A 22,231-nucleotide genomic window follows, 5' to 3' on the forward strand; every position below is an offset into this window, starting at 1 on the left:
TTCCTTTGCTGTGACCTTTTTTGCATCCCCAATCAACTTTTGTCATGATTTCCCCCTCTGGGACAGTCACCCAGGGACACTAGTTCACAATTGGCCCTTGGGTCTGCTTTATGCCTATCCCCCTCTTCCTGTCATTCCCCAGTTCCTGAAGAAAGTGTGCCGGTTGAAGAGCAAGATAATCCACATTGCCCCATATTGGCCTCGGCAAATTTGGTTCCCCTTCTTATGGCTTCGACTGCTAGATCAACCATGGATTCTCTATCTGACTCCGGATTTGATCTCCCATCCGCAGAACCTGATTCACCCCAACCTGAACAGGCTGAAGCTCGCAGCTTGGTTCCTCCACTTCCAGTGATTGCCAGGCAGACTGGTCTATCTTCCCTAGTAAGTGACATTCTTATTGCGTCTCCTAAGTCTTCCACCAGAACTACTTATCTTAGCAAGTGGAAAACGTTGTCCATTTGGCTGAAGGAAAGACCCTTTTTTAGCACCAGTGCCGGTGGTACTGGAGTACCTGTCCAGTTTATTCCAATCCGGCCTATCTGCTTCTACCATTCGAGTTCATTTGGCTGCAATATCTAATTTTCAAAATGGTGTCCATGACTCTTGTGTAACAAATTATGCAAGACTTTTCCAAAAGGCATAAATCACGTGAAGGCCCCCTTTTAGAGAACCTTGCCAGCCATGGGATCTCTAGTTCTGCAAGCGTTTACTACTGCTCCTTTTGAACCCGCCTTTTCATGCAACCTAAAGTTTTTCTTGGAAAACTTTGTTCTTGGTCGCCATTACTTCTGCAAGATTTATCTCTGAACTTCAAGCTTTATGCATCACAGCCTTACTCTTTCATAGATAGTGTCATTGAGATCTAATTCTTTCCAAAAGTGATCTCTGAAATGTCCATTAACCAATCCATTGAATTGCCAGATGTTCTTCATTCCACATTGCTGCAGTCCTAACTATTGGGGTAGTCCGCTGTCCAGTCGGCCCGAATACCAAAGTATATGGCTGACGTCGGTCAGGGCGCATTAGACTGACGTCAGTACGTCAGGGTACTAAGGCGCATGACCGACGTCATATCCTCAGTCTTTTTTGCCGCATGGTCCGATGCAGAAGCAATTTTGCGAGTGCAGGTTGGCGTTCTGAAAGTTTCTGAAGTCAGAGTTTCAGACCGAATCAAAGTTGGCTAAGTACCCGTTGGGAATATTTTGGTTTTTCTCGCCCCAGTATTTAACCGGATGTCAGAAAAAGTGAATAACTGTATTTCTTGTGGGAAACAGATACCTCTTAGGGATTACCATACTTTGTGTATACCTTGTTTAGGGCCTGAGCACGGCGTTGTTGGATGCCGCTCTTGTGCTAGATTTAACAAACGCACTATTAAGAGAAGGTTAGACTGAGCCAGGTTAGTGTTTGGGAAGCGTTGTAATTATAAAATGCGGCCGGATGCTCCCAGGCCGGCTTCGCCTAAAAAACGCAACGACAAAACAGCAAAGGCTAGAGTGGAGGAACCGACAGTCCCAGGCGTCGGTTCTTTGGAAGGCTCAGTGGAGCCGGAGGTTTTGCCAGGTGTATCTTTGGAGTCTCAGGAAGAGACTTTACTGTTACAGGATGTATCCTCTCAGGAAGTAGGCCAGGCTGAGGGGCTTCTCAGGTGGCTCTTCTTCCCTCTCTTCCTAAGGGGTTAGAGCCTCTCCTTCAGTTTCCAAGGCTTCTTTGAGGGCAGGCCAAGTTTAGCTTCTGTGGGGTTTCTCCTAGTACTTCAGGATCTTTGCCTAAGAAACATATGCTTAAAATGGCAGAGGATTTGATTACTATGATTAGGGTTCTATGCCCCTCCTGATAAGAGGCCTAGGGTGGAACCTGAGTTTGAGAGTTTTGAGCAATGCTCGGAGGCTTCGGAGTCTTCGGCTGAAGACTTGCAGGAGTACCCTCCTTATTCTGATTCTGATGTGGATGATTCTACTCCTTCTGCTTCTCCTCCTGAGGATTTTTCATTTTCAGAGACTCTGCATTCCATGAGGGAGCATTTTAAATGGGAAGGTCAAGATTTCTCTGATTCCAGGAAAAGGCTTAGGGAATTCTTGTTTTTACCCCAGCATAGGCCTTTAGCTATACCTCCTGTTTTGAATGTGGTGGAAGATGGGGTTGCAGAGGCTTCCCTGAATCCTGATTCTTTGCCTCCTGCCCCAGTTAAACCGGATAGGTATTATAGGGTGCCTGAAGCTCATAAGTATCTTTTTAAGAGTCCTAGGGCAGACCCAGAAACTGTCTCTCAGGGGCCTAAAGGTGTGAAGGCCTCAGTTGTTAAAAATCCTGTCCCTCCTGATAAAGAGGCAAGGGCTTTGGATAGATGGGGAAAGAAAGTGTATACTTCTTCCACTTTAGCCATGAGGGCGTTGAATTGTCAGTTTCACATGTTAAAATATCAGAATTATCTTCTTTCACAGTTGAAATCTAAGGTGGATGCTCTGGCTGAAGGTATTGAGTGTAAAGAGTTGCAGGATTTAGTTCATGTGTCTGAACAGGTAGGTAAACATTCCTTGCAGTGTGGTTTTGATGCTGTGCAGGCCTCCTCCAGGGTGGCTGCCACTGGTTCTGTTCTTCGAGGCACGCCTGGCTGAGAGATCAGAATTTAGCTGAGCATGTTAAGACAAGGATTTTGGATGCTCCTTTACAGTCTGATGTGTTGTTTGGTTCGCCTGTGGAAGCAGTTTTGAAGAAAATGGAGGACAAGGCTAAGTCTATGCAAACTGTTAAAGATTTTTGCAGGTGCAGCCTCCAAGTTTAGTAGAAATTGGCCTACTAAGGGATGGACTTATCCTGCTTATGATTCCCAGTCTAGGGGTAGGTCTAGACGTGGTAGGGGCAGAGCTCAGGGTTCTTTTAGGCCTAGGACAGGGAGTTCCCCTGCTCAGACTTCTGGGGAGGGCAGGGGTCAGTCCTTTCGTAAGCAGACCCAATGACCTCCCTTTTCAGCTGCCAGTACATTCTCGCCTGGCAGCACCTTTGGGAGGAAGGCTGTCTCTTTTCAAAGAAAATTGGGATTTAATTACCCAAGACAGATGGGTTCTGGATATTATTCACCACGGTTACAGGTTTTATTTCCATACCTTGCCTCCTTTCAAAGGCATGCCAGACATTCCTCCTCTTCAAAGGACAGAGGCTCGCAAGCAAATTTCTCTGTTGCTCCAAATAGGGGCCATTCAGTCAGTTCCTGTGGCGGAAAGGGGCCTAGGATTTTATTCTCGCCTGTTCCTAGTACCAAAGAAGGGGAACACGTGGAGACCAATTCTGGATTTATCTATCCTCAACACTTACCTGGACATTCCCAAGTTCAAAATGTTGACGTTACAACAGCTTTTACCTCTGCTGGGCAAAGATCACTGGATGGTAACTTTAGATCTCAAGGAAGCTTACCTTCATGTGCCAATCAGACTAAGTTGCAGGAAGTATCTGCGTTTCGAGCTGGAAATTCTCATTATCAGTTCTCTGCATTGCCCTTTGGCTTATCTACTGCCCAGAGTATTCACAAAGGTTCTGGCTCCAGTGATAGCTTACTTCAGGCTAAAAGGAATCCAAATCTACCCTTACTTGGGCGACTGCCTGATTCTGGCTCAAGAAAAAGATCTTCTACAGCATCTGGAATATGTCATAGCAGTGCTAAGATGCCTAGGGTATTCTGTGAGCGAAATAAAGTCCAGTCTAGTACCCTCTCAAGACATGTGCTTTCTGGGTGTGAGACTGAATACAGCAGCCCAGATGGCCTTTTAACCCCGGACAAACAAAAGAATCTTTCCAGTTACTTCCATCATCTATCTCTTCAGTCCGGGCTGACTGCAAGGACAGTCCTTCAAGCCTTAGGGTTCATGGCATCTTGTATTCTGGTGCTTCCCAATGCCAAACTGCATATGAGGAAGCTACAATGGTATCTCAAAATCTGTGGACACAGCACTGCCAGGATTTGGACACTGTCATTCAAATAATACCTTGCATTCAAAAGGAATTTTTGTGGTGGGCTCAGGAATGTCACCTAAACAAGGGACTCTCTGTGACCCGGCCAGAGGCAAGTCAGATTCTAACGACAGATGCCTCAGATGTTGCTTGGGAGCTCATCTAAATGGAAAGTGGATACAAGACAAGTGGCCTGCCAGACTACAGCATCTACATATCAACATGAAAGAGATGTTAGCAGTTCAGTTTGCATTAATTGCTTTCAAGGAGTTACTTCTTCCAGGGCAGGTGTTGATTCTAACAGACAACACAACTGTCATGTGGTACATCAACAAACAAGGGGGAACACATTCTTACCCATTGTGCAGACAAGCAATGATTTTATGGGAGACTGCGCTCACTCTGCAACTAACTCTTCAGGCAAGGTTTCTGCCGGAGCACAGAACTCCTTAGCAGATGTATTAAGCAGACAAATCATGGATCCCCACGAGTGGAAACTGGATCTTCATGTATTTCAAAATTGACAGTGTCATGGGGAACTCCAGACAAAGATCTGTTGGCTCCTCCACAAACCCACCAGCTGCCAAAGTTTTGCACGAAGGGATTTCATCACACAGCTTGGAAAGTGGATGCTCTTTCTTTCAGTTGGAAAAATCTTCATGTGTATGCCTTTCCACCTCTGCCTCTTCTTCCAAAGGTGCTTCTAAAGGTCAGACAAGACAAGCCAAGGATGATTTTAATAGCTCCAGATTGGCCTCGGCAGCACTGGTACCCATTACTGAGGAGTCTGGTAAGGAAGCCTCCATGGCCTTTACCCTTGATTCCACACCTGTTGTCTCAGAGGGACGGTCATCTGCTCAATGTCAAGCTTCACTCTCTACCTAACAGCCTGGCATATTCTGTTTTGAAAGACAGCAGGTCTCAGCTTCCTCAACAAGTTTTAAATGTGATTATGGAAGCCAGAAGACCTAGTACAAGGCAAGTGTACGCAGAAAAATGGAAGAGATTTTTGTTTTGGAGTGCAGCAAACAATTTGGAGATTGCTGAGCCAAATTTGACTGTGGCTCTTCAATATCTTACTGAGTTACTGGACAAAGGTTTGTCTTTCTCTTCCATTAAGATTCATGCTGCAGCAATTTCAGCTCACTATGATTGTGACCCACCATTGTTTTCGCATCCTTTGTTCAAGCAATTTCTTAGAGGGGCAAAGAATATAAGACCCCCACGTAGAGCTCCTACTCCTGCTTGGGATCTCAATTTTGTGTTGGAGAAACTTACTCTACAACCTTTTGAGCCTGCGGCTACTGCTGAATTGAAATACTTGTCATGGAAGACTGCTTTTTTGTTGGCCATTACTTCTGCAAGAAGGGTTTCTGAGTTGCAGGCCCTTATGGCAGTGGAGCCTTTTTTGATTTTTCATAAGGATAGGGTATCTTTACGTACTAATCCTTCCTTTATGCCTAAGGTGGTTTCTAGTGTGGCTTTAAACCAAACTATTCATTTGCCTACCTTTTATGCAGATCCCCAAAATAAAGGGGAAAAGATTTTGCACACTTTAGATGTACACAGGCTATTGCGTTATTTGAGCAGGACTAAGGATTTTAGGCAGTCTCAGCAGTTGTTTGTTTCTTTTGCTTTGAGTTCAAAGGGCAAGCCTGTGTCAAAACAAACTATTTCTAGGTGGATTGGGTGTTGCATTACATTTTGTTGTTCCCATCATGGCAAGGAGATTCCAGCTGGGATTAGGCCTCATTCCACTAGGGCTACTGTCACTTCCACAGCATTTCTAAGGGGGGTGGCAACTAAGGATATTTTGGAGGCAGCTACTTGGAGTTCAGTGCATACTTTCTCTAAGCATTATCACCTTCCTCTCTACTCTAAGTCTAGGGCTGGTTTTGCCACAGCTATTTTGCAAGGCATGTTGTCAGTTCCTGCTTCCTTATGATTTGCCAGCCTCCCTTACCTCTGCTTTGGGATTCTACCCAATAGTTAGGACTGCAGCAATGTGGAATGAAGAACATAGTACAGTTTTGTACCTACCATAAATGTAGATGTTCGAGGATCCACATTGCTGCAGTCCAATTTACCCTCCCTCCTTCCCCTCTGTGTTTAGGGGTGGTTGTGTAGGTGAGGTTATATTCTGCTAATTGTGTATATATTGTATATATATATTTTTTGGTGCAGGTATTTTGGGAGTTTTTGTTTTTGGCCTTATCTTTTCCAGGGTCTTCTGACATCTGGGGCAAGAAAAGACTGAGGATATGACATCGGTCATGCGCATTAGTACCCTGACGTACTGACGTCAGTCTAATGCGCCCTGACCGACGTCAGCCATATACTTTGGTATTTGGGCCGACTGGACAGCGGACTACCCCAATAGTTAGGACTGCAGCAATGTGGATCCTCGAACATCTACATTTATGGTAGGTACAAAACTGTACTTTTTCTTTCCCAATCATTCTAACAGAGGAGAGTATTGCCTACGTTCCCTTGACATTCACAGGCAACTTCGTTCTTATCTGGACAGAACTAAGGCTTCTCGTAAATCGGATCAGCTGTTCTTGGCCTACTCTGGTCCTAGACTTGGATGTGCTGTTTCTAAGGTCACATTGGCTAAATGGTTGACTGTAACATTTATTTACAAAACAAGATCTCTGACTACAGCCGTTGGGGCTCATTCCACTAGGTTGGTCGCAGGTTTTGCTGCCTTTCATGCTAGAGCTTTTTGCCTGACATTTCTGCAACTTGGGCTAGACCCCATACCTTCATCAGCCATTGCAAATTGGTTTTGGCCTCCAGAGGAAGTGTCCTTTGGTTCAGTGGTGCTTAGGAATGGCCTTCCATGACAGCCTCCCAGGAATAAAGGTAGGGGGCTTTGTCCCAGGCATAAGGAATGAACGAGGATTAACAATATTGGATAAAGAAGTTGTCTTAAACATTCCATCTGTATTGATCCACGTTCAGTCATTATGACCCTCCCTATTATGACCCTCCCTCCTTCCCCCTCTTGAGGCTTATAGTGGATCTCATCATCCAGTTCCGTTAGGTTCTTTGACCAGAGGTAGCCTCTACTTTCTTTGACTTGTAAACTCAATCTGATGCAACAGGGAAATGGGAATTGTTGGTAAGAGTTTAGCTCGAGTTTGTGGTCGTCGCGAGCTTGGAAGATGGCCGGCTCGGTTCAGAGGTCGGAACTGATAACCCAGGTGTAATGACTGAACGAGGATCAACAGTGCAGATGGAACGTTATGGTAAAACCCAACTTCTTGGAGCCAGTCTCGAGGGATGGGCACAACTGTACCCAGCTTACCTCGTATACTAGATTACTTAACAGAAGTGCTCCACAGGGGCCTATCCTTCTCCAATTAAGATTTATGCCTCTGCCATCTCAGCTCATTATAATACTGAGCCACCCCTCTTCTCTCATCCTCTGGTAAAACAGTTCATTTGAGGGGCTTAAAATGTGACACCCCCCCCAGGAAAGCTTCCACTCCAGCCTGGAACCTTAACTTTGTATTGGAAAAACTTGCACTTCCTCCCTTTGAACCGGCTGCTGCAGCACGAGTTGAAGTTCTGCTCGTGGAAAACAGCTTTACCTCTAGCAATCACTTCAGCAAGAAGAGTGAACTGCAGGCCCTTATGGCAGTGGAACCCTTCATTATCTTCCATGCAGACAGGTTTTCCCTTGGGACTAACCCATCTTTTATGCCCAAGGTGGTGTCTAGTGTGGCTTTAAACCAGTCCATTCATTTGCTTACTTTTTTCCCTAATCCTCTAAAGGGGAAAGGGTTCTGCATTCTCTAGACGTGCACAGAGAGCTTAGATTTAGTTTGGACAGGACTAAGCCTCTCAAAAGCTGACCAGCTGCTAGTCAGCTTTGCTGCGGAGGCAGAGGGGAAGGCCATTTCAAAGTAAACCATATCTAAATGGATAGAGCACTGTATCCATTTCAGCTACCAGCACCATGGAAGACCTTGCCCCACAGGGGATAAGAACACATTCCACTAGGGCTTACATCTACCTCTACTGCATTTCTCTGGAGTCCCTACCAGGGACATCCTCGAAGCTGCAACCTGGAGCTCTGTACACACTTCCATGAAGCATTACCACCTGCCTGTCTTCTAAATCCAGAGCTGGATTTGCCACAGCAGTCTTACAGGGCCTGATTGCCAGTCCTAATGCTTCTTAATCTACCTCCACCCTTCCTTAGCTTTGGGAATCAACCCTTATGTGATGACCACAACATTGAAAACTCTAAATATAGTACAGTTGTGTACACTTACATAAATGTAGATGTTAGTGTATTCACTGTTGCAGTCCTGGTTACCATCCCTCCAGCCCCCTGATTCTTTGCTTTCACCTATCCTTTTTGGTTTGGCATGTCTTATTCTGTGTATTTGCTTTTTGCTGGGGGTGTTCCACACCATATAATTGCTTCCTGTTTTGGTGGCACCTGACATCTGGGGCAAGAAACTGATGTAATGGTGTCGACTGCATGTTTTATACCCTTGATGACGTGACATCATGGAAGAAGCGACAGCATGCTACACAAATTCCAAGACTCTGGTATTCAGTTTGGCTGAGGGCTACTTGCAGGCAGGTAACCCAAATGTGGTGACTGCAACAGTGAATACGCTAACATTACATTTATGGTAAGTGTACACAACTTTACTTTTTAAATCTGCCAGTTTGGTATTTTTGTTGTGGAAACCATCTTCCAGGTGGTAGACTTTGTAGGAGACTTTGAATTTGTATGCACTTTTCCTTTGACAGGATGTATGTACTTGGGACAGGTGTTCAAGGTTGTCCTGGAGCAGACCTTGAAACAATTCAATCTTAGACTTTTTTTAATTTTTGAAACAAAGGAGAAGCACCTGATTTTCCATAGATGGGATGTTGACAGAACTAGGGACTTGGAATTCTTGAGGCCAAGGAAACTGGGCAGACGGATGCTTTTACATACTTTGTAAACTGATGGCTTGTTGCAGCCCTTGTCTGACCAGTAAGGGGAAAGGCCTAGTAAGTTGACTTGCAGGATTTTTTTTGTTCAGAGCATGTGTTCTTTGATTTCTAGCCACCCTTTCAGTGTAGGTGTTTGTAACCTGTGTACACTTTGGTAGCGGAGCAGGATTTGCCATTGTTTGCAGGATGTGTGCTCCAAGTACCCAACTGAACACTCCAAATTGCTAGGAGTGGAAATGGGCAATAACCTAAAATTTGACATTCACATATCCATGACCATAAAGTCCAGAAAAAACTAGGAGCGTTGTACAGAAATAAGCAACTTTTTACCAAAGCAGCAAAGATTTCAGTAGCAAATTCCCACCTTATCTCCACCCTACTTTATGCCTCTCCAATATATACCAAACTAAGGCAATGCGATCTAAACAAGCTAGAGACCTGCTACAACAAAATCACCAAATTCGCCACAGGGTCATCCTACCATAGTCACCACTCTCTCACTTGCTGAACTGGGCTGGCTTGAACTCCCTCACCTCCTCCAGTGGTATCAACTCACTCGCCCACAAACTAGTAAACCATCCTCTAAATGTCCCATCCCTCCAGAATCTACTCCAACCCTATTGCACCACCAGATCACTAAGATCCAGCAACAAAAATCACTTGCAGATCACTAAAGCCAATAACTCTGCTGGTGAAGCACTTTTTGCTTGCACCATAGCCAAATTATGGAACTCCCTTCCACCCACAATTACCTCCGTACCATCATGCACCCACTTGAAAACTTTACTAAAAGCGCACCTAAAAACATGCTGGCTATGTTCTTGCAACTCCCACTCTAATATCACCCACCCCATCCAACCACTACCTTTCTTTCCACTCCACTAACTACCTTGATTATAGTAAGCTCAGATGCTAATAAGCCTAGTACTTATTATACAGCAGGAACTTCTTATTGTAACATTTGTTAGTCTGATCTGACGTAGTTAACTTCATTTGATCAGCAACCTGTGGGTATCGGATCCGAGCAGGCAGCTTTTCTAGCAAAAGATCAGAGCTCCAAGCTCCTCACCCTACTCCTAATGCCCTGCTATCTCCCTCTAACCCTCAGATCTCGTTTGCCGCGGCTTGAAGCATCTGAGAACGAGCTCCTAGCATTGGGTTTTGAGAGTTGTGTAGATTATTTAACTTTTTTCCCTTAAATTCATTTTTTTGAGTGTGACGCCCCTTCTCTCCTATCTATTTGGGTAGTTTATCTTTAGTTCTTTAGTGTAAATTTAAATCCCCTCCCCCTTCTGTCTGTGTGAAGGTGTGCGCGTGTGGGCCTAATCTTATGTCTGAGGCCCCAAAAGCTATTTTTTCAAAATGCTCAGTGTGGCCATAAGCTGTCCCCCAGCAGATGGCCACACTCGGTGCTTTATTTGCCTGGGTGTAGACCATCTTTCTTCAGGCTGCACTATCTGCGCAGCCTTCAACCCCAGGGCTTTGAGGGATAGGTGGACTAAGCTAGTCCTCGCAGGCCTTTTGCCCCTGGATTCTGCTTCCTCCTCCCCCTCTGTGCTGCCAGCTGCGGCTGCCCCACAGACCGTTCCCACTCCCCTGGCCGGGATTCAAACTTCCGCTTCGGCACAGGAGGAAAGGGAATCGAGGAAAAAAGACAGGAAGGATAAAGAGCGGGAGAGAGGCATCGTAGCCACAAGAGGCAGGCCGATTCAGCTCCCTCGGCCCCACCATCTAAGCAGCTAGCCTCCCCTCCTAAGGTCTCCGGGTCTTCCCCCTCCAGGCTTCGATCTCCACGTTTCTCCCCGGAGCCAGAGGGGGAGACCTGATCACCTTCGAGGTCGTCCAAGTGGCCTTCCTGTCCAGCCTCTGCAGCCTCATCCAAGTTCACTAGAAGTTTATCTGACGTGGATATGGATCGGATGATGCGTCTACTTCAGGCCCAGCTGCGGATGGGAGTGCTCTTGCCTCCCCCCCCCCCCCTCCGGGGAGGAGCTTGACGCCCTTTGTTTTGCCCCCATTGCTCCTTCTCCGACCCGCTACCGGGGTTCGGAGCTGTCGGATCGGAGTAGCTTCAGAGCCGGGGTGATGTCGGCACAGACAGGGTTTCCTACTTCGGCTCCGACTGTACCTTCGAGTTTGTCTGATCCCTTTTCGGATCAGAGCTTTCTGGGCCGTGAGATGAGTGTCTGATCCGGAGGGGTTAGTGAAGCTTAGGCTCCGTTGAGGTTGGATTGCACTGCTCTCTCAGATCCGAGCGGGTCATCTCCGGCGCCGGATCTGAGGGGACTGCTTTCGGATCCTAGAGAGAGCAGCTCCCCCTCTGCATTCAATGTCGTGGAGAGTGTTCTTTCGAGGGATTCGAGGTCCCAGGCTCTGGCTACGGATCCACCTGCCATTCCCTCAGACGGGCCTATCTTCCATCATCCGGCCACAGGGACAGCTGGCGCCTACGTCCCAGATGGTTCCCATGGAGGGAACAGGACATGGTTGGTGAGCCCTCAGCCCCCCAAGGAGGTCCCTCAAGCGCAAGTGCAAGAGGAGGCACTTGGACTCGCCTGAGTCCCTCACAGAAGACACTGACTTGGAGGAAGGGGAAGGTTCCCCCAGGTCACCCCCGGAAGACGTCTCCTTTGGAGACATTATGGAAATGCTTTGTATTAGGGGGGGTTGATCAGTCAAAGCCTTCCTCGGAAGAGTGTCTTTCTGGAGGTGTTCACAGGCCCATCTACTTGAGTGTCCCCCCGCCGATCACCTGGTGGACCTCATAACTACCAGGGCATGGAAGGAGCCGGACACTGTGGAGCCAATACCAGAGACCGGACAGAATTCTCATGCCCCCCCACAGACAGGACAGCTTGGAGCAAGGGTGCCCCTGTAGATGCCATGGTGGTGGCGGCTGCCGCCAAGAAGGAATTGGCACAGGAAAGTTCCTTGGTACATCCTCCAGACAAGTGTCTCTGGCGATGGACAGCCTCGGAAAGCGGATGTTCGCTTCAACCTTCTCTGTAAGGTCACTGAACTATATGGCACATGAGATTCGACTACAGCAAGACCTAATCAGAGTATGCTGGGTCACCCCCAGAGCCCATGTCGGCCGAGGACAAACGGATCTTCTCGGCATGAATGGCCACTTTTTTTAAGTCTATAACAATACCTCTATGCGGCTTTCCCATGCCATGGAAGGAGCGGCTAGAGCCAGCGGAACAGGCATTGTCTTAAGACAAGCCTGGCTCTGTCTCTGCGACTTTGCGGAACCCTTCAAGGTGGCCTTCGAATGCCCCCTTTGACGGTTCTACGCTTTTCGGCAAGACCGTCCTATACATTATTCCAGAGTGAGGACGGGAAAACGTCTGCCGTCGGGATCCACTTCTCTGGTTCCTGGAGAAGGACCTCTGAGGAGCAAAGAGGACAGAAGATGTGGTTCTGGAAATCCCAACAATCCCGTTTCGCTCCAGATCCCTCTGCCTTCAGAGGCAGAGGACAGGGTGGACGTCGGCCCAGAGGCAGAGGGAGGGCCGAAGGAACCCTTTTCAGATCGACCCGCGCAGCAACCCTGAGGGGTTGCCAGACTGCTCCTCTCTGGAGGCAGTCGGGGGCGCTTCTCGGAGCATCTAGCACATTGGAAGTCCATTACGACAGATCGCTGGGTGCTCTGGATCATATCCAGAGGTTACTCAATCCCATTCCTAAATACTCTCCCCCTGTCGGGGCACCTCCTCGATGTACCACCCAATCAGTGGGAGGTAGCAGCCCTAGAAGTAGAAACTTCTAGAAAAAAGCCATCCAGCATGCCCCCCCCCCCCCCCCGGTCAATCCGGATCAGGCTTTTACTCCAGGTTCTTTTTGGTGCCAAAAAAGACGGACTTGCGGCCAGTTCTTGACCTGTCCACACTGAACCGGTCAGTTGCCAAAAGTTCCAGATGGTCACCATTCAATTCATTCTCCCACTATTACAGGAGAACGACTGGATGTGCTCCATAGACCTCAAGGATGCGTACTACCATGTTATAATGGACAGGCGATCCAGGAGGTTCCTCCGCTTTCGGCTGGGAGCCAACCACTATCAGTTAAGGGTCCTACCCTTCGGTCTCACCACTGCCCCCAGGATGTTCACCAATGTCATGGCAGTTGTAGCGGCCCACCTGAGGCTTCAGGGAATTCAGGTCTTTCCTTACCTGGACGACTGGCTCCTAGCCACCCCCACCAGGCATTTACTATGTTCAGACTACTTCCTAGATCTCGCCCGCTATCTAGGGATCACGATCAACCACATATCCTCCCTTCAGCCTACTCAAATTTTGGATTTCATAGGGGCCAGGATAGACAATTCAATCCAGTCTATGACGGACAGACAGACTGCACAATCTAAACCTACATGTTTTAGCTCTTCAGTCCTCTGCCCGTCCAGCAGAGTTGGTCCTGAGGGCTCTGGGGTCCATGGCAGCGGCCATCAGCTTGTCTCTGCTGGTGCGTCTGAATACGAGGATTCTCCAATAGACCTTACAGGTCCAGTGGTCCATTCTGCTTCATCCCTTGTCTGCTCCTATTCCTCTCAGCAGAGTTTGCAGGGAATCTCTACTTTGGTGGCTCCATTCCAAGCATCTCCGGGAAGGGCGCCCCTTCATGTCCCCATCCCAAGTCACAGTGACCACGGACACATCTTGCCTTGGGTGGGGAGGGGGTGTTACTGCATGGGCTGCACCATCCAAGGCACGTGGACTCAGACCTTTTTGCATATCAATGCGCTGGAGATGAGGGCGGTGCTTCTAGTGTTGCAAGCTCTCCATGCCCTTCTTCCTCTTGGGACTATTGCAATTCAAACCGACAACGTCAGTGGTCTGGTAAATCAACAAGCAAGGGGGAACCAGATCTTACCCACTTTGAGAGGCCATGAGTGTGGGAATGGGCGATATCCACCAACCGCTTTCTCATAGCAACGCACATACCGGGTCGGTCAAACTTCCTTGCGGACAAGCTGAGTCGGACTATCCTCTTGCCCTACGAGTGGTCTCTGAACCCCTTAGTAGCGAAACAAATATTCCTCAGATGGGGTCAACCCCACCAGGGGAAAACCCCAGAGGCGCTCTGGTTCATGCTTGGCCCATCCGGTCTTTATGCTTATCCTACTTCCGTTGATGACAAAATTCTTGCAGAAAGCTCGTCTGTTGGGGAGCAGAGTTATCCTCATAGCCCCATTCTGGCCTTGTCAAACATGGTTCCCTTGTCAAACATGGTTCCCTTGTCTACGGTCTCATCTAGTGCATCCTCCCTGGATCTTGGATCCCCTTCTGGATCTGATTTCTCATCCCCTGGGATTGAGGACCCCTGACCTGGACAACCTCAAGCTCTCTGCTTGGTTGATCCAGTTCCCTTGATGGCTAGGACTCCCGGTATCTCATCCTCTGTTAAAGCCATTCTGGTGGCCGCTCATAAACTTTCTACCAGAAAAATCTACAAGAGTAAATGGAAATGTTTTTCTATCTGGGCGGAGCATAAGAATTTGGACCCCTTTATGGCTCCTATTCCAGCAGTCCTCTATCTCAAATTTTCCATCAGGGAGCTAGCTCTTCAACTGTCAAAGTTCAATTGGCAGCAATTTCCCACTTTCACATTGGAAACCAATTTGGCCCCCTGGCATCTAAGATCTGAAAGACCTTTCTGAAAGGTACCTTCCTTTAGAGACTCCTTGTTAAGGAAGCAGTCCCTCCATGGGATTTAACCTTGGTCCAGGCTCTGACTGGTCCTCCTTTTGAGCCCGCAGCTTCAGTTAACTTGTAAGTTTGTATCTTGGAAAACTGCCTTCCTGATTGCCATTACTTCATCCAGAAGAATATCGGAGCTTCAGGCTCTTTGCAGTAAGCCCCCATACATCATTTTTCATAAGGACAGAGTTTCCCTCAGGACTAACCCCGCTTTTCTACCTAAAGTGGCTTCCAAAGCCAATATCAACCAATCAACCTGCCTATCTTCTTCCCTAATTATCTCAACAAAGGAGAGTATAGACTCCATTGCTTGGATGTACATACAGTTACGATTTTACCTACACAGAACGGCTGTTCGAAAATCAGAACAGCTTTGTTTCATTTGCTAAGTCCTGTCTGGGTAAACAAGTGACTAAGGTAACCTTAGGTGGATTTCACAATGCATTCGTCTTGCATACAGAAGCTCTGGTCGATCTGAGCCCATGCGTGTTCGGGCACACTCCACCCGTTCTGTGGCTACTTCTGCGGCCTTCTGGTAGAGGGTCCCTCTGGATGACATTTGTTCAGCTGCTACTTGGGCTTCTTCTCACTTTCATTACACATTATAAATTGGATCTTATTTCCAGAGGAAGGGCGTCCTTTGGCTCTGCAGTGCTCCGGAATATCCTCCCATAAGGGCCTCCCAAGTTGTGGTAGCTGGGGACTCTGTCCCACAGGTTGCTGATCAAATGAAGTTAACTACTTCAGATAAAGAAGTTATGTACTCACCATAATGTTCCATCTGAGTAGGTAACTTAATTTGTCTGCAACCAACCCTCCCTCCATCCCCCGGACCTTTAGTTCGTTCTTGAAGGATCATATGTCACTTTCCAGATGACATCAGGTTGGAATGTTCAGGTAGTTTTCCTTGTGTTATAGTAGTGTTCTACGATACTATGGCAAACTTTATCTGAGGGTTAGAGGGAGGTAGCAGGGCATAATGGGTAGGGGGAGGAGCTTGGAGCTCGGATCTTTTGCTAGGAAAGCTGCTGGATCAGATACCCACATGTTGCAGACACATGACGTTACCTACTCAGATGGAACGTTATGGTGAGTACATAACTTTGTTCACAGATAAAGATTCTAGTTGTCTACTGATGTACTATGTTCTTCATCTGTGAATGTTGCAAGTAATTGCGATGTTAAATTGTTTATCGCTATGTAATCCAATGTAACTACTGTTTATTTTAACTGTGGAACTTCTCCCCGGGCCTCCGCTGAAAATGGACCCAAGTCCAGTCAGACACTCTGTCAACAAATGTAAATAAGTGTGAGAAGGCTTCGTACAGCTTTAGTATCATTTGAGTGATATTGGAGTAGTGTTTCTTAAACTTGGACGCATGATTATGGATAGTATGCTCAACTGTGCCATGCTTATGGATCATTGCTGCAATATGGGCTCCCCTCCTGCACAGTACTTTTGCTTTCATTACCATAATCTGAATATAAAACATTGCATTTAGAGAGACTCCTGTTCAAGCATCAAAGCCATCCATACTGGGTAGAACTGACACCTGTTTGTACGTACAGCTGATGGCACCTACGTCTACCTCCTTAAATCTTTGTTCCTCTTCATAGTGTAAATCCTGCTGATCACAACTGGGAGTATCCAGTCCTGTACAGTGAACTTTAAACTTTTGAAATTGGTTGGGCAGCCACCTATGATTTAGTCTCCATTCATTGATATTGCAATAGTGATGGTGTATTGCCTGCTGTTATGGTGAGTATACTTGGACAGCTGTACTTATTGGAACAGTTCTGAATGTGCTTATATATTTTCTAACTGCTGCAAGTAGTGTAGGTGTTGTAGTTGGTCCTTTTTTCCATGATTTATACAGTCCAGTTTCTTTATGCATGCAAAATTATGTATTTTGCACAAGTCTTATTCAAATGTGATTTGTTTCAGGTTGAGGAGGAACTGAAGGCAATTTGTAATGACGTTCTGGGAGTGTTGCAGGGACATCTTATTCCTTCTGCACAAACGGGAGAGTCCAAGGTTTTCTACTATAAAATGTAGGTGCTTTGTTTCATTACAGTAAAATTGGTTGTTTTCCTTAAGTCTCAGTGGTGTAGTTGATGTGATGTTTTATTATTTTGAGCAGTTTGCCAAAAAAAATGTAATTTTGTCTGGTGCAAGCATCTGTAGTATGTTTATAGTACCTTCCCCAGTGCCTCTCTCAGTTGTATATAAAAAGGTGACCTCTCTGCAGATGTCCTATTCCTATGTTGCAGTATTCTTGTTGGATTTTTCCACCTCAGGTGACCCGTTTGTCAGCTCCTATACAAAAGCTTCAGCTTGGCTGTTGCAACTATGGGATGACGCATGTAGGGCCATTAGCCCGGGGCCTTAAATGTGACGTCTGCACGCACAGACCTCAGAACTTTCCTGCCGCAGATCGCATCGTGTGCTTTGCTCTTTCACCGCAAACGTCTAAACAGCTAAGTACCCCATTAGGGTTTTTTCTTAATTTGCTAAAGCTTGGTTTGTTGTAGCAACTCTTAACTGATGTCAACAAAAATTTGTAAAAGCCAATGCAGGCACCAGATACCCCATAAAGACTCGCATGACTGCTGTGTTTTTTGCTTGGGCCAGGAGCGCAATCGCAACTACTCCATTTGCCAATCATTTGTCCTCAAGACCCTCCGTAATCATCTTTCTCTTTACTTGGAGAACCAATGGCTTAAATGGTTAGCCCTTAGGATGGATCCTGCCTCAGAGGCCTCGACCGAATCTTCACGTAAGAAGGCAGTTTCCCAGGCCCTCTTCCTCTGCCACTGGACACCCCACCAGCTTCACCTAGAGTATCGCTCAGCTTCACAGGAGACCTTCGTAGAAGCCATTTCTTAGTTGACTGGCACGTCCCCGGAGACCACCTCGACTACTGCAGAGGTCGAGGGGGAACCAGACTTGGCAGAGCCTCTGAGATTCTTCCTCCAGTCTCTGCTACCATTAGTCATCCGACTCCAGGCCTAGGTCTACACTGGCCAAAAAGAAACTAACAAGACATACGACCTCGACCAAAGAAGGCCTGACTGGCGGTCCTTCCTCTTCTTTGATGTAGCGCTTTATGGCCCTCCGCCTCATCCCCACTGCTCTACCACTGTTTAACCCTTGACCTGCTTCTGCCTCTTCTCTCCCTCTGGTCACTGAAGGCTAGAAAGAAGAGCAAAACACCTACTACTCTTCTGAGAAATCCATTTCGTACACCTCCCAAATTGCTTCTCAGAGTATTCCTCACCAGATGAAGAATCTATCGAGTCTCTCCTCCAGAGGTTATTGCAATGGTGAAACTATCACCATAATGAGTGAATATTTCCGGTGGGATGCCTTTCAAATGTTTTGATACCAGAAGAGGTATTTACAACTTTTACAACTAGAATCCCCCTCCCCTTCTGCTATTCCACCTGTCATACCTGCATACTTGGATGCCTTTATCTCTGCATCGGACACCAAATTCACAACCACATGCCCCTAAGCAGCCAGACCTATTCTACAAGGTGCCTGATGACCAAACATTCCTAGTCGAACCTTCCCTGGCAGACCCAGCTGTGATTGCCACCTCTCCTGATGAACAATCTAGACTCATTCCGTCTGCTTTTCTTACCCACTGAAAAATCTATGGATAGGATTGGTAAAAGATCTGTACCTCTTCCACTTTAGCGTTTAGAGCAATCCGCTATCAGACACATGACCATGTATGCTTTAGACCTGGTTTCTCAAGCCTCTGCCTTGCTGACCACTATTCCTGACTGCCATACAAAAGCTGACATCTCAACTTTTTCTCTGGCTGCCCAAGTAGCCAGACACTCAAATGCAGCTATGATGCTGCAGAAGCCTCTGCTTGCTCTGCAGCATCTGCCTCTGTTCTCAGGAGATATTCCTGGCTTAGTGTTGAAGTCTTAAGTCCTAAGATCTTAGATGCCCCCTGGACCCCAAATTTCTGTTTGGAAAACATTCTGCCGATCTTTCTAAAAATCTGCAAGGAAAGAGCAAGTAATTACAAGACATCAAACATTTGTTGGTGTCCCCAGTCCCAAAATTCCCTGCCAAGGCCGCATTTGTTGCACGTAACCCAACCTGTGCTTGGAACTACTTTCTCCAGACCTAGAAGAGGAGCCAGAAGACAAACCACTTCAAGTCCAGCTGCACCACAGCCGCCTCCTAGGCAGCCTTTTCAAGACAGGGGAGGCCCCAAGAATGTTACTACCATGCCCCCTACCCCTCTCCGCCCACCTCATTGCCACCCCTTTGGAAAACCATCACCACAGACAGATGGGTTCTAGCTGTTGTCCAAAAAAGGATACTTCCTGTCCTGTAAAGGAAAGCCACGCCTAAGAGGTGTTCCCTCCCCCCCCCCCCCCCAGAAATCAGACACTTCTTACCACAGGTCCTGACCATCTGAATTAGGGTATCATAGAACCTGTCCCCTCAGGACAGGAGGGAAAAGGCTTCTACTCATGACTTCCTGGTCCCCAAAAAGGGCAGACCATGGGAACCTATCCTAGAACGTTCTTCCTAAATCTATTCTTAAAGGTGCCCACCTTCAGAATGCTGTTACTCCCAAGTTTCCTCTTATACCAGCCAAGGCTTTCATGGTCACCTTGGACCTAAAAGGCTATTTGCATACAACTTCCTGTGCAAGGGTAGGATGGGTTTTACGTTTCTCTGGACTCCTTTCTAATTTACTGTCTTGCCCTTTGATTTGTGCACTGCCCCCCCGAGTGCTCAATGTCTGGCTCTTGCCATTACCTATGGCAGAATACAGGATTCAGATTTAGCCCTACCTAGATGACATCCTGATCCTACCAGACATTTTCACCCCATCTGCAATTCACCTTGTCCCTTCTACAAAATCTGGAGGTCACCCTCAACTTTCCAAAGTCTTCCCTGACCCCAGAGCAAGACTAGATATTTTTGGGTTGCAGAATCAAGACGAGAGCTTTTCTACCTCAAGATAGTCTGCTCCCTGACCTCCCGTTTCAAAGCCCTGCTGCAGAACCAAGTAACTGCAAGACGATTCCTAAGGACCCTGGGCCTAATGGCAGCCACTATCCATATGCTTCCACTAGCCAGCATGCATATGTGAAAGCTGCAGTGGTATCTAAAAAAAAGTTTGGGCCCAACACCAGTATTCCCTGGAGCAAGAAATCTCACTCCTATCCCGCCTGAAGGCAGAGGTCAGCTGGTGGATCAAGTCAAGCACAACCCGGGCCTTCCCCTCCAGCCCACAGTTCCAGCCCAGGTTATGCTACAGATGCATCAGACTCAGGATGGGGAGTCACACTGGCATCCTACATGGTTCAAACCACATGTCACCCTTCCTTAAAGGCCAAACACATCAATGTGAGAAATGACAGCAGTCCTCCTGGCTCTGAAAACCTTCATTCCCCTGCTACTACCAGGTGGTGGTCAAATAAATTAGACACCACTGTTGTAGTACCTCAAACTGGGGGGGGGGAACAAAAACGTACCACCTGTGCAGATTAACCTTACTGATGTGGGATTTAGCCTCTTGACAACTTGCCCCAGCAGGCATGCTGTATCCCCTCGCAGGACAACAAACAAGCAGACCTAAGCAGGACATCCTCTCCACAACAAGAATGGATGCTGGACAGGATGGTCTTCCTAGACAGTCCACCGGTGGGGCACTCCTCAAGTAGACTTGTTTGCCTCCTCCCAGAGCAGACCAACTGCAGACCACCTGCTCCAAGACCTACTCCCCTCTAGCTTGGAGAGTAGACAATTTCAGCATTTCTTGGAAGGGGACATTTTTTTATGCCTTTACTCCCTTCCCACTAATTCAGAAAGTCCTGAAAATCAGGAGATAAAGCTCCAGTTCGAGAGACTACTGGCCAAGGTGGCACTGGTTCCCCTAGCTCACAATTTAGCAAAGGGCAATCGCCACAAGTTCATAGATTCATAGGTTCATACTAGGCTATCTGCCCTAGGGCATTTATAAGCCTAGCCAGAGTGTGTTTGGCTTTTGCCACCCCTTGGAATGAGGATATTGTGCCCATTTAGGGTTTAGTTTACTGCGCCTCTGGCTAGCAGTGATGCAGAGATGACCCCTGGGGTAAACCTACGATCTCCCATCCACTCATCAAGATTTCTCTTGAAGAGAGTCAGTGAGGGGCTCTGCCTAACATGGACTGGGATTATGTTCCAGAGTGAGGGGAGCCTCTGGGTTATGAATCTGTCCCTCCAGCACGTCCTATTTATTTCTGTTGAGGTTCAAATCACTCGCTCTCATGGCTCTGGTAGATTTGGATTTTCTGAGGTGGAACATGCCCATTAATTCCGGATTGGACATGGCCTTGTACGTCAGGCATAGGTCGCCTCTGAGTAGGTGGTATGCGACTGAATAGAGCTGGAGTTTCTTTAGCCGGGCAGCATATGGCATATGTTTGAGACCCTTGATCCTCTTGGTGAGGTACTTCTGGGGTCTTTCTAACTGCTGCAGGTGTATGGTAAGGTACATCCCAAATGGGGCATTGTACTCAATTATGGGCCTGATAAGGGAGGAGTAAAGGGGCACAATGACCTCTCTTGATCTAGATGTGAATCCTTTCATAAGGTGGGCAGTATAGAAGGTCTTTCTAACCACTTTGGCAATGTGAGTGTCAAATGAGGTTACTGTCAACTTGGGTCCCTGATTACTACTTCTGTACTTAATGGATTACCACCTGTGTGGTAATTTGTGGGTACTTTGTTATTCCCAAAGGGGAATGACTATACATTTTTTGGCCTTTAGTTTAAGGCCATGGCTCTGGCACCAGTTATCCATTTCTGAGACCTTTTTGAAGGATGCTTGTCCGCTGGAGAATCAATTATGGCGCCCAGTTTGCAGTCATCTGCGAACTTGGTCAGCCACAATCCTCCTATGTTTGCTTGCACCTCAGAAAAATAAATGCGAACAAGAGAGGTCCCAGGACCGAGCCCTGTGGGGCACCACTTGTGACTGGTTTAGAGTCTGACATGGCTCCAGCAATTCTGACCTTGTGAGTTCTGTCCTTGAGCCAGTTTGCAACCCATCTTATGACATAGGGGTTTACGTTTAAGCTGGTGAGCTTGTCTATGATGCCCGACTGGGGTATTGTGTCGAAGGCTTTTGCAAGGTCAAGGTAGGTGCTGTGAACTGCCTTACCCTCATCAATGGCCTTAGTGACTGTTTTAAAGAAGTTGACCAGGTTCAGGAGGCAGGATCTGCCCTTGACAAAGCCGAATTGGGTAGGATCCAGTGTCTGTACGTCCCCAATGTCTGAGTTCCATAATCCTCTCGCGCCACAAGGTGGACCTGACACAAAGGGAACCCTTATCCACCCCCACTTGCAGATGTCACTGACACTGTGGGTGATTAACTTTTAATTCCCTTCAGGCACCAATGCCCTGAGGATGTGCTTTGTCCTGAGGGAGGCCAGGAAACCTACTACAAAAAAATCATACCTAGCTAAGTGGGAAAGATTTTGAATGTGTCTGGACAAGGGAAAGGAACTATGCATTGCAGACCCCCCACCCCCTCAGTTCATGCATATGTCAACCAGTAAAAGTTGGACTTGTTTACACTCCAGTAAAAGTT

At 47.2% G+C, this 22,231-nt stretch overlaps 1 protein-coding gene across 2 annotated transcripts in view; it reads left to right on the forward strand.

Moving 5' to 3' along the window:
- YWHAE (tyrosine 3-monooxygenase/tryptophan 5-monooxygenase activation protein epsilon) overlaps positions 1 to 22,231 on the forward strand; it is a 958,490-nt gene that overhangs the window by 328,882 nt on the left and 607,377 nt on the right. For both annotated transcript variants that reach the window (XM_044054341.1, XM_044054340.1), the window contains exon 3: positions 16,561 to 16,667. In XM_044054341.1, the coding sequence (XP_043910276.1) occupies positions 16,561 to 16,667 (107 nt within the window). The remainder of the gene's footprint in view (positions 1 to 16,560; positions 16,668 to 22,231) is intronic.

Source organism: Protopterus annectens, chromosome 13.part0 (assembly GCF_019279795.1).
Source record: "Protopterus annectens isolate FY-2018-M chromosome 13.part0, PAN1.0, whole genome shotgun sequence".
Lineage (NCBI taxonomy): Eukaryota > Metazoa > Chordata > Ceratodontiformes > Protopteridae > Protopterus > Protopterus annectens.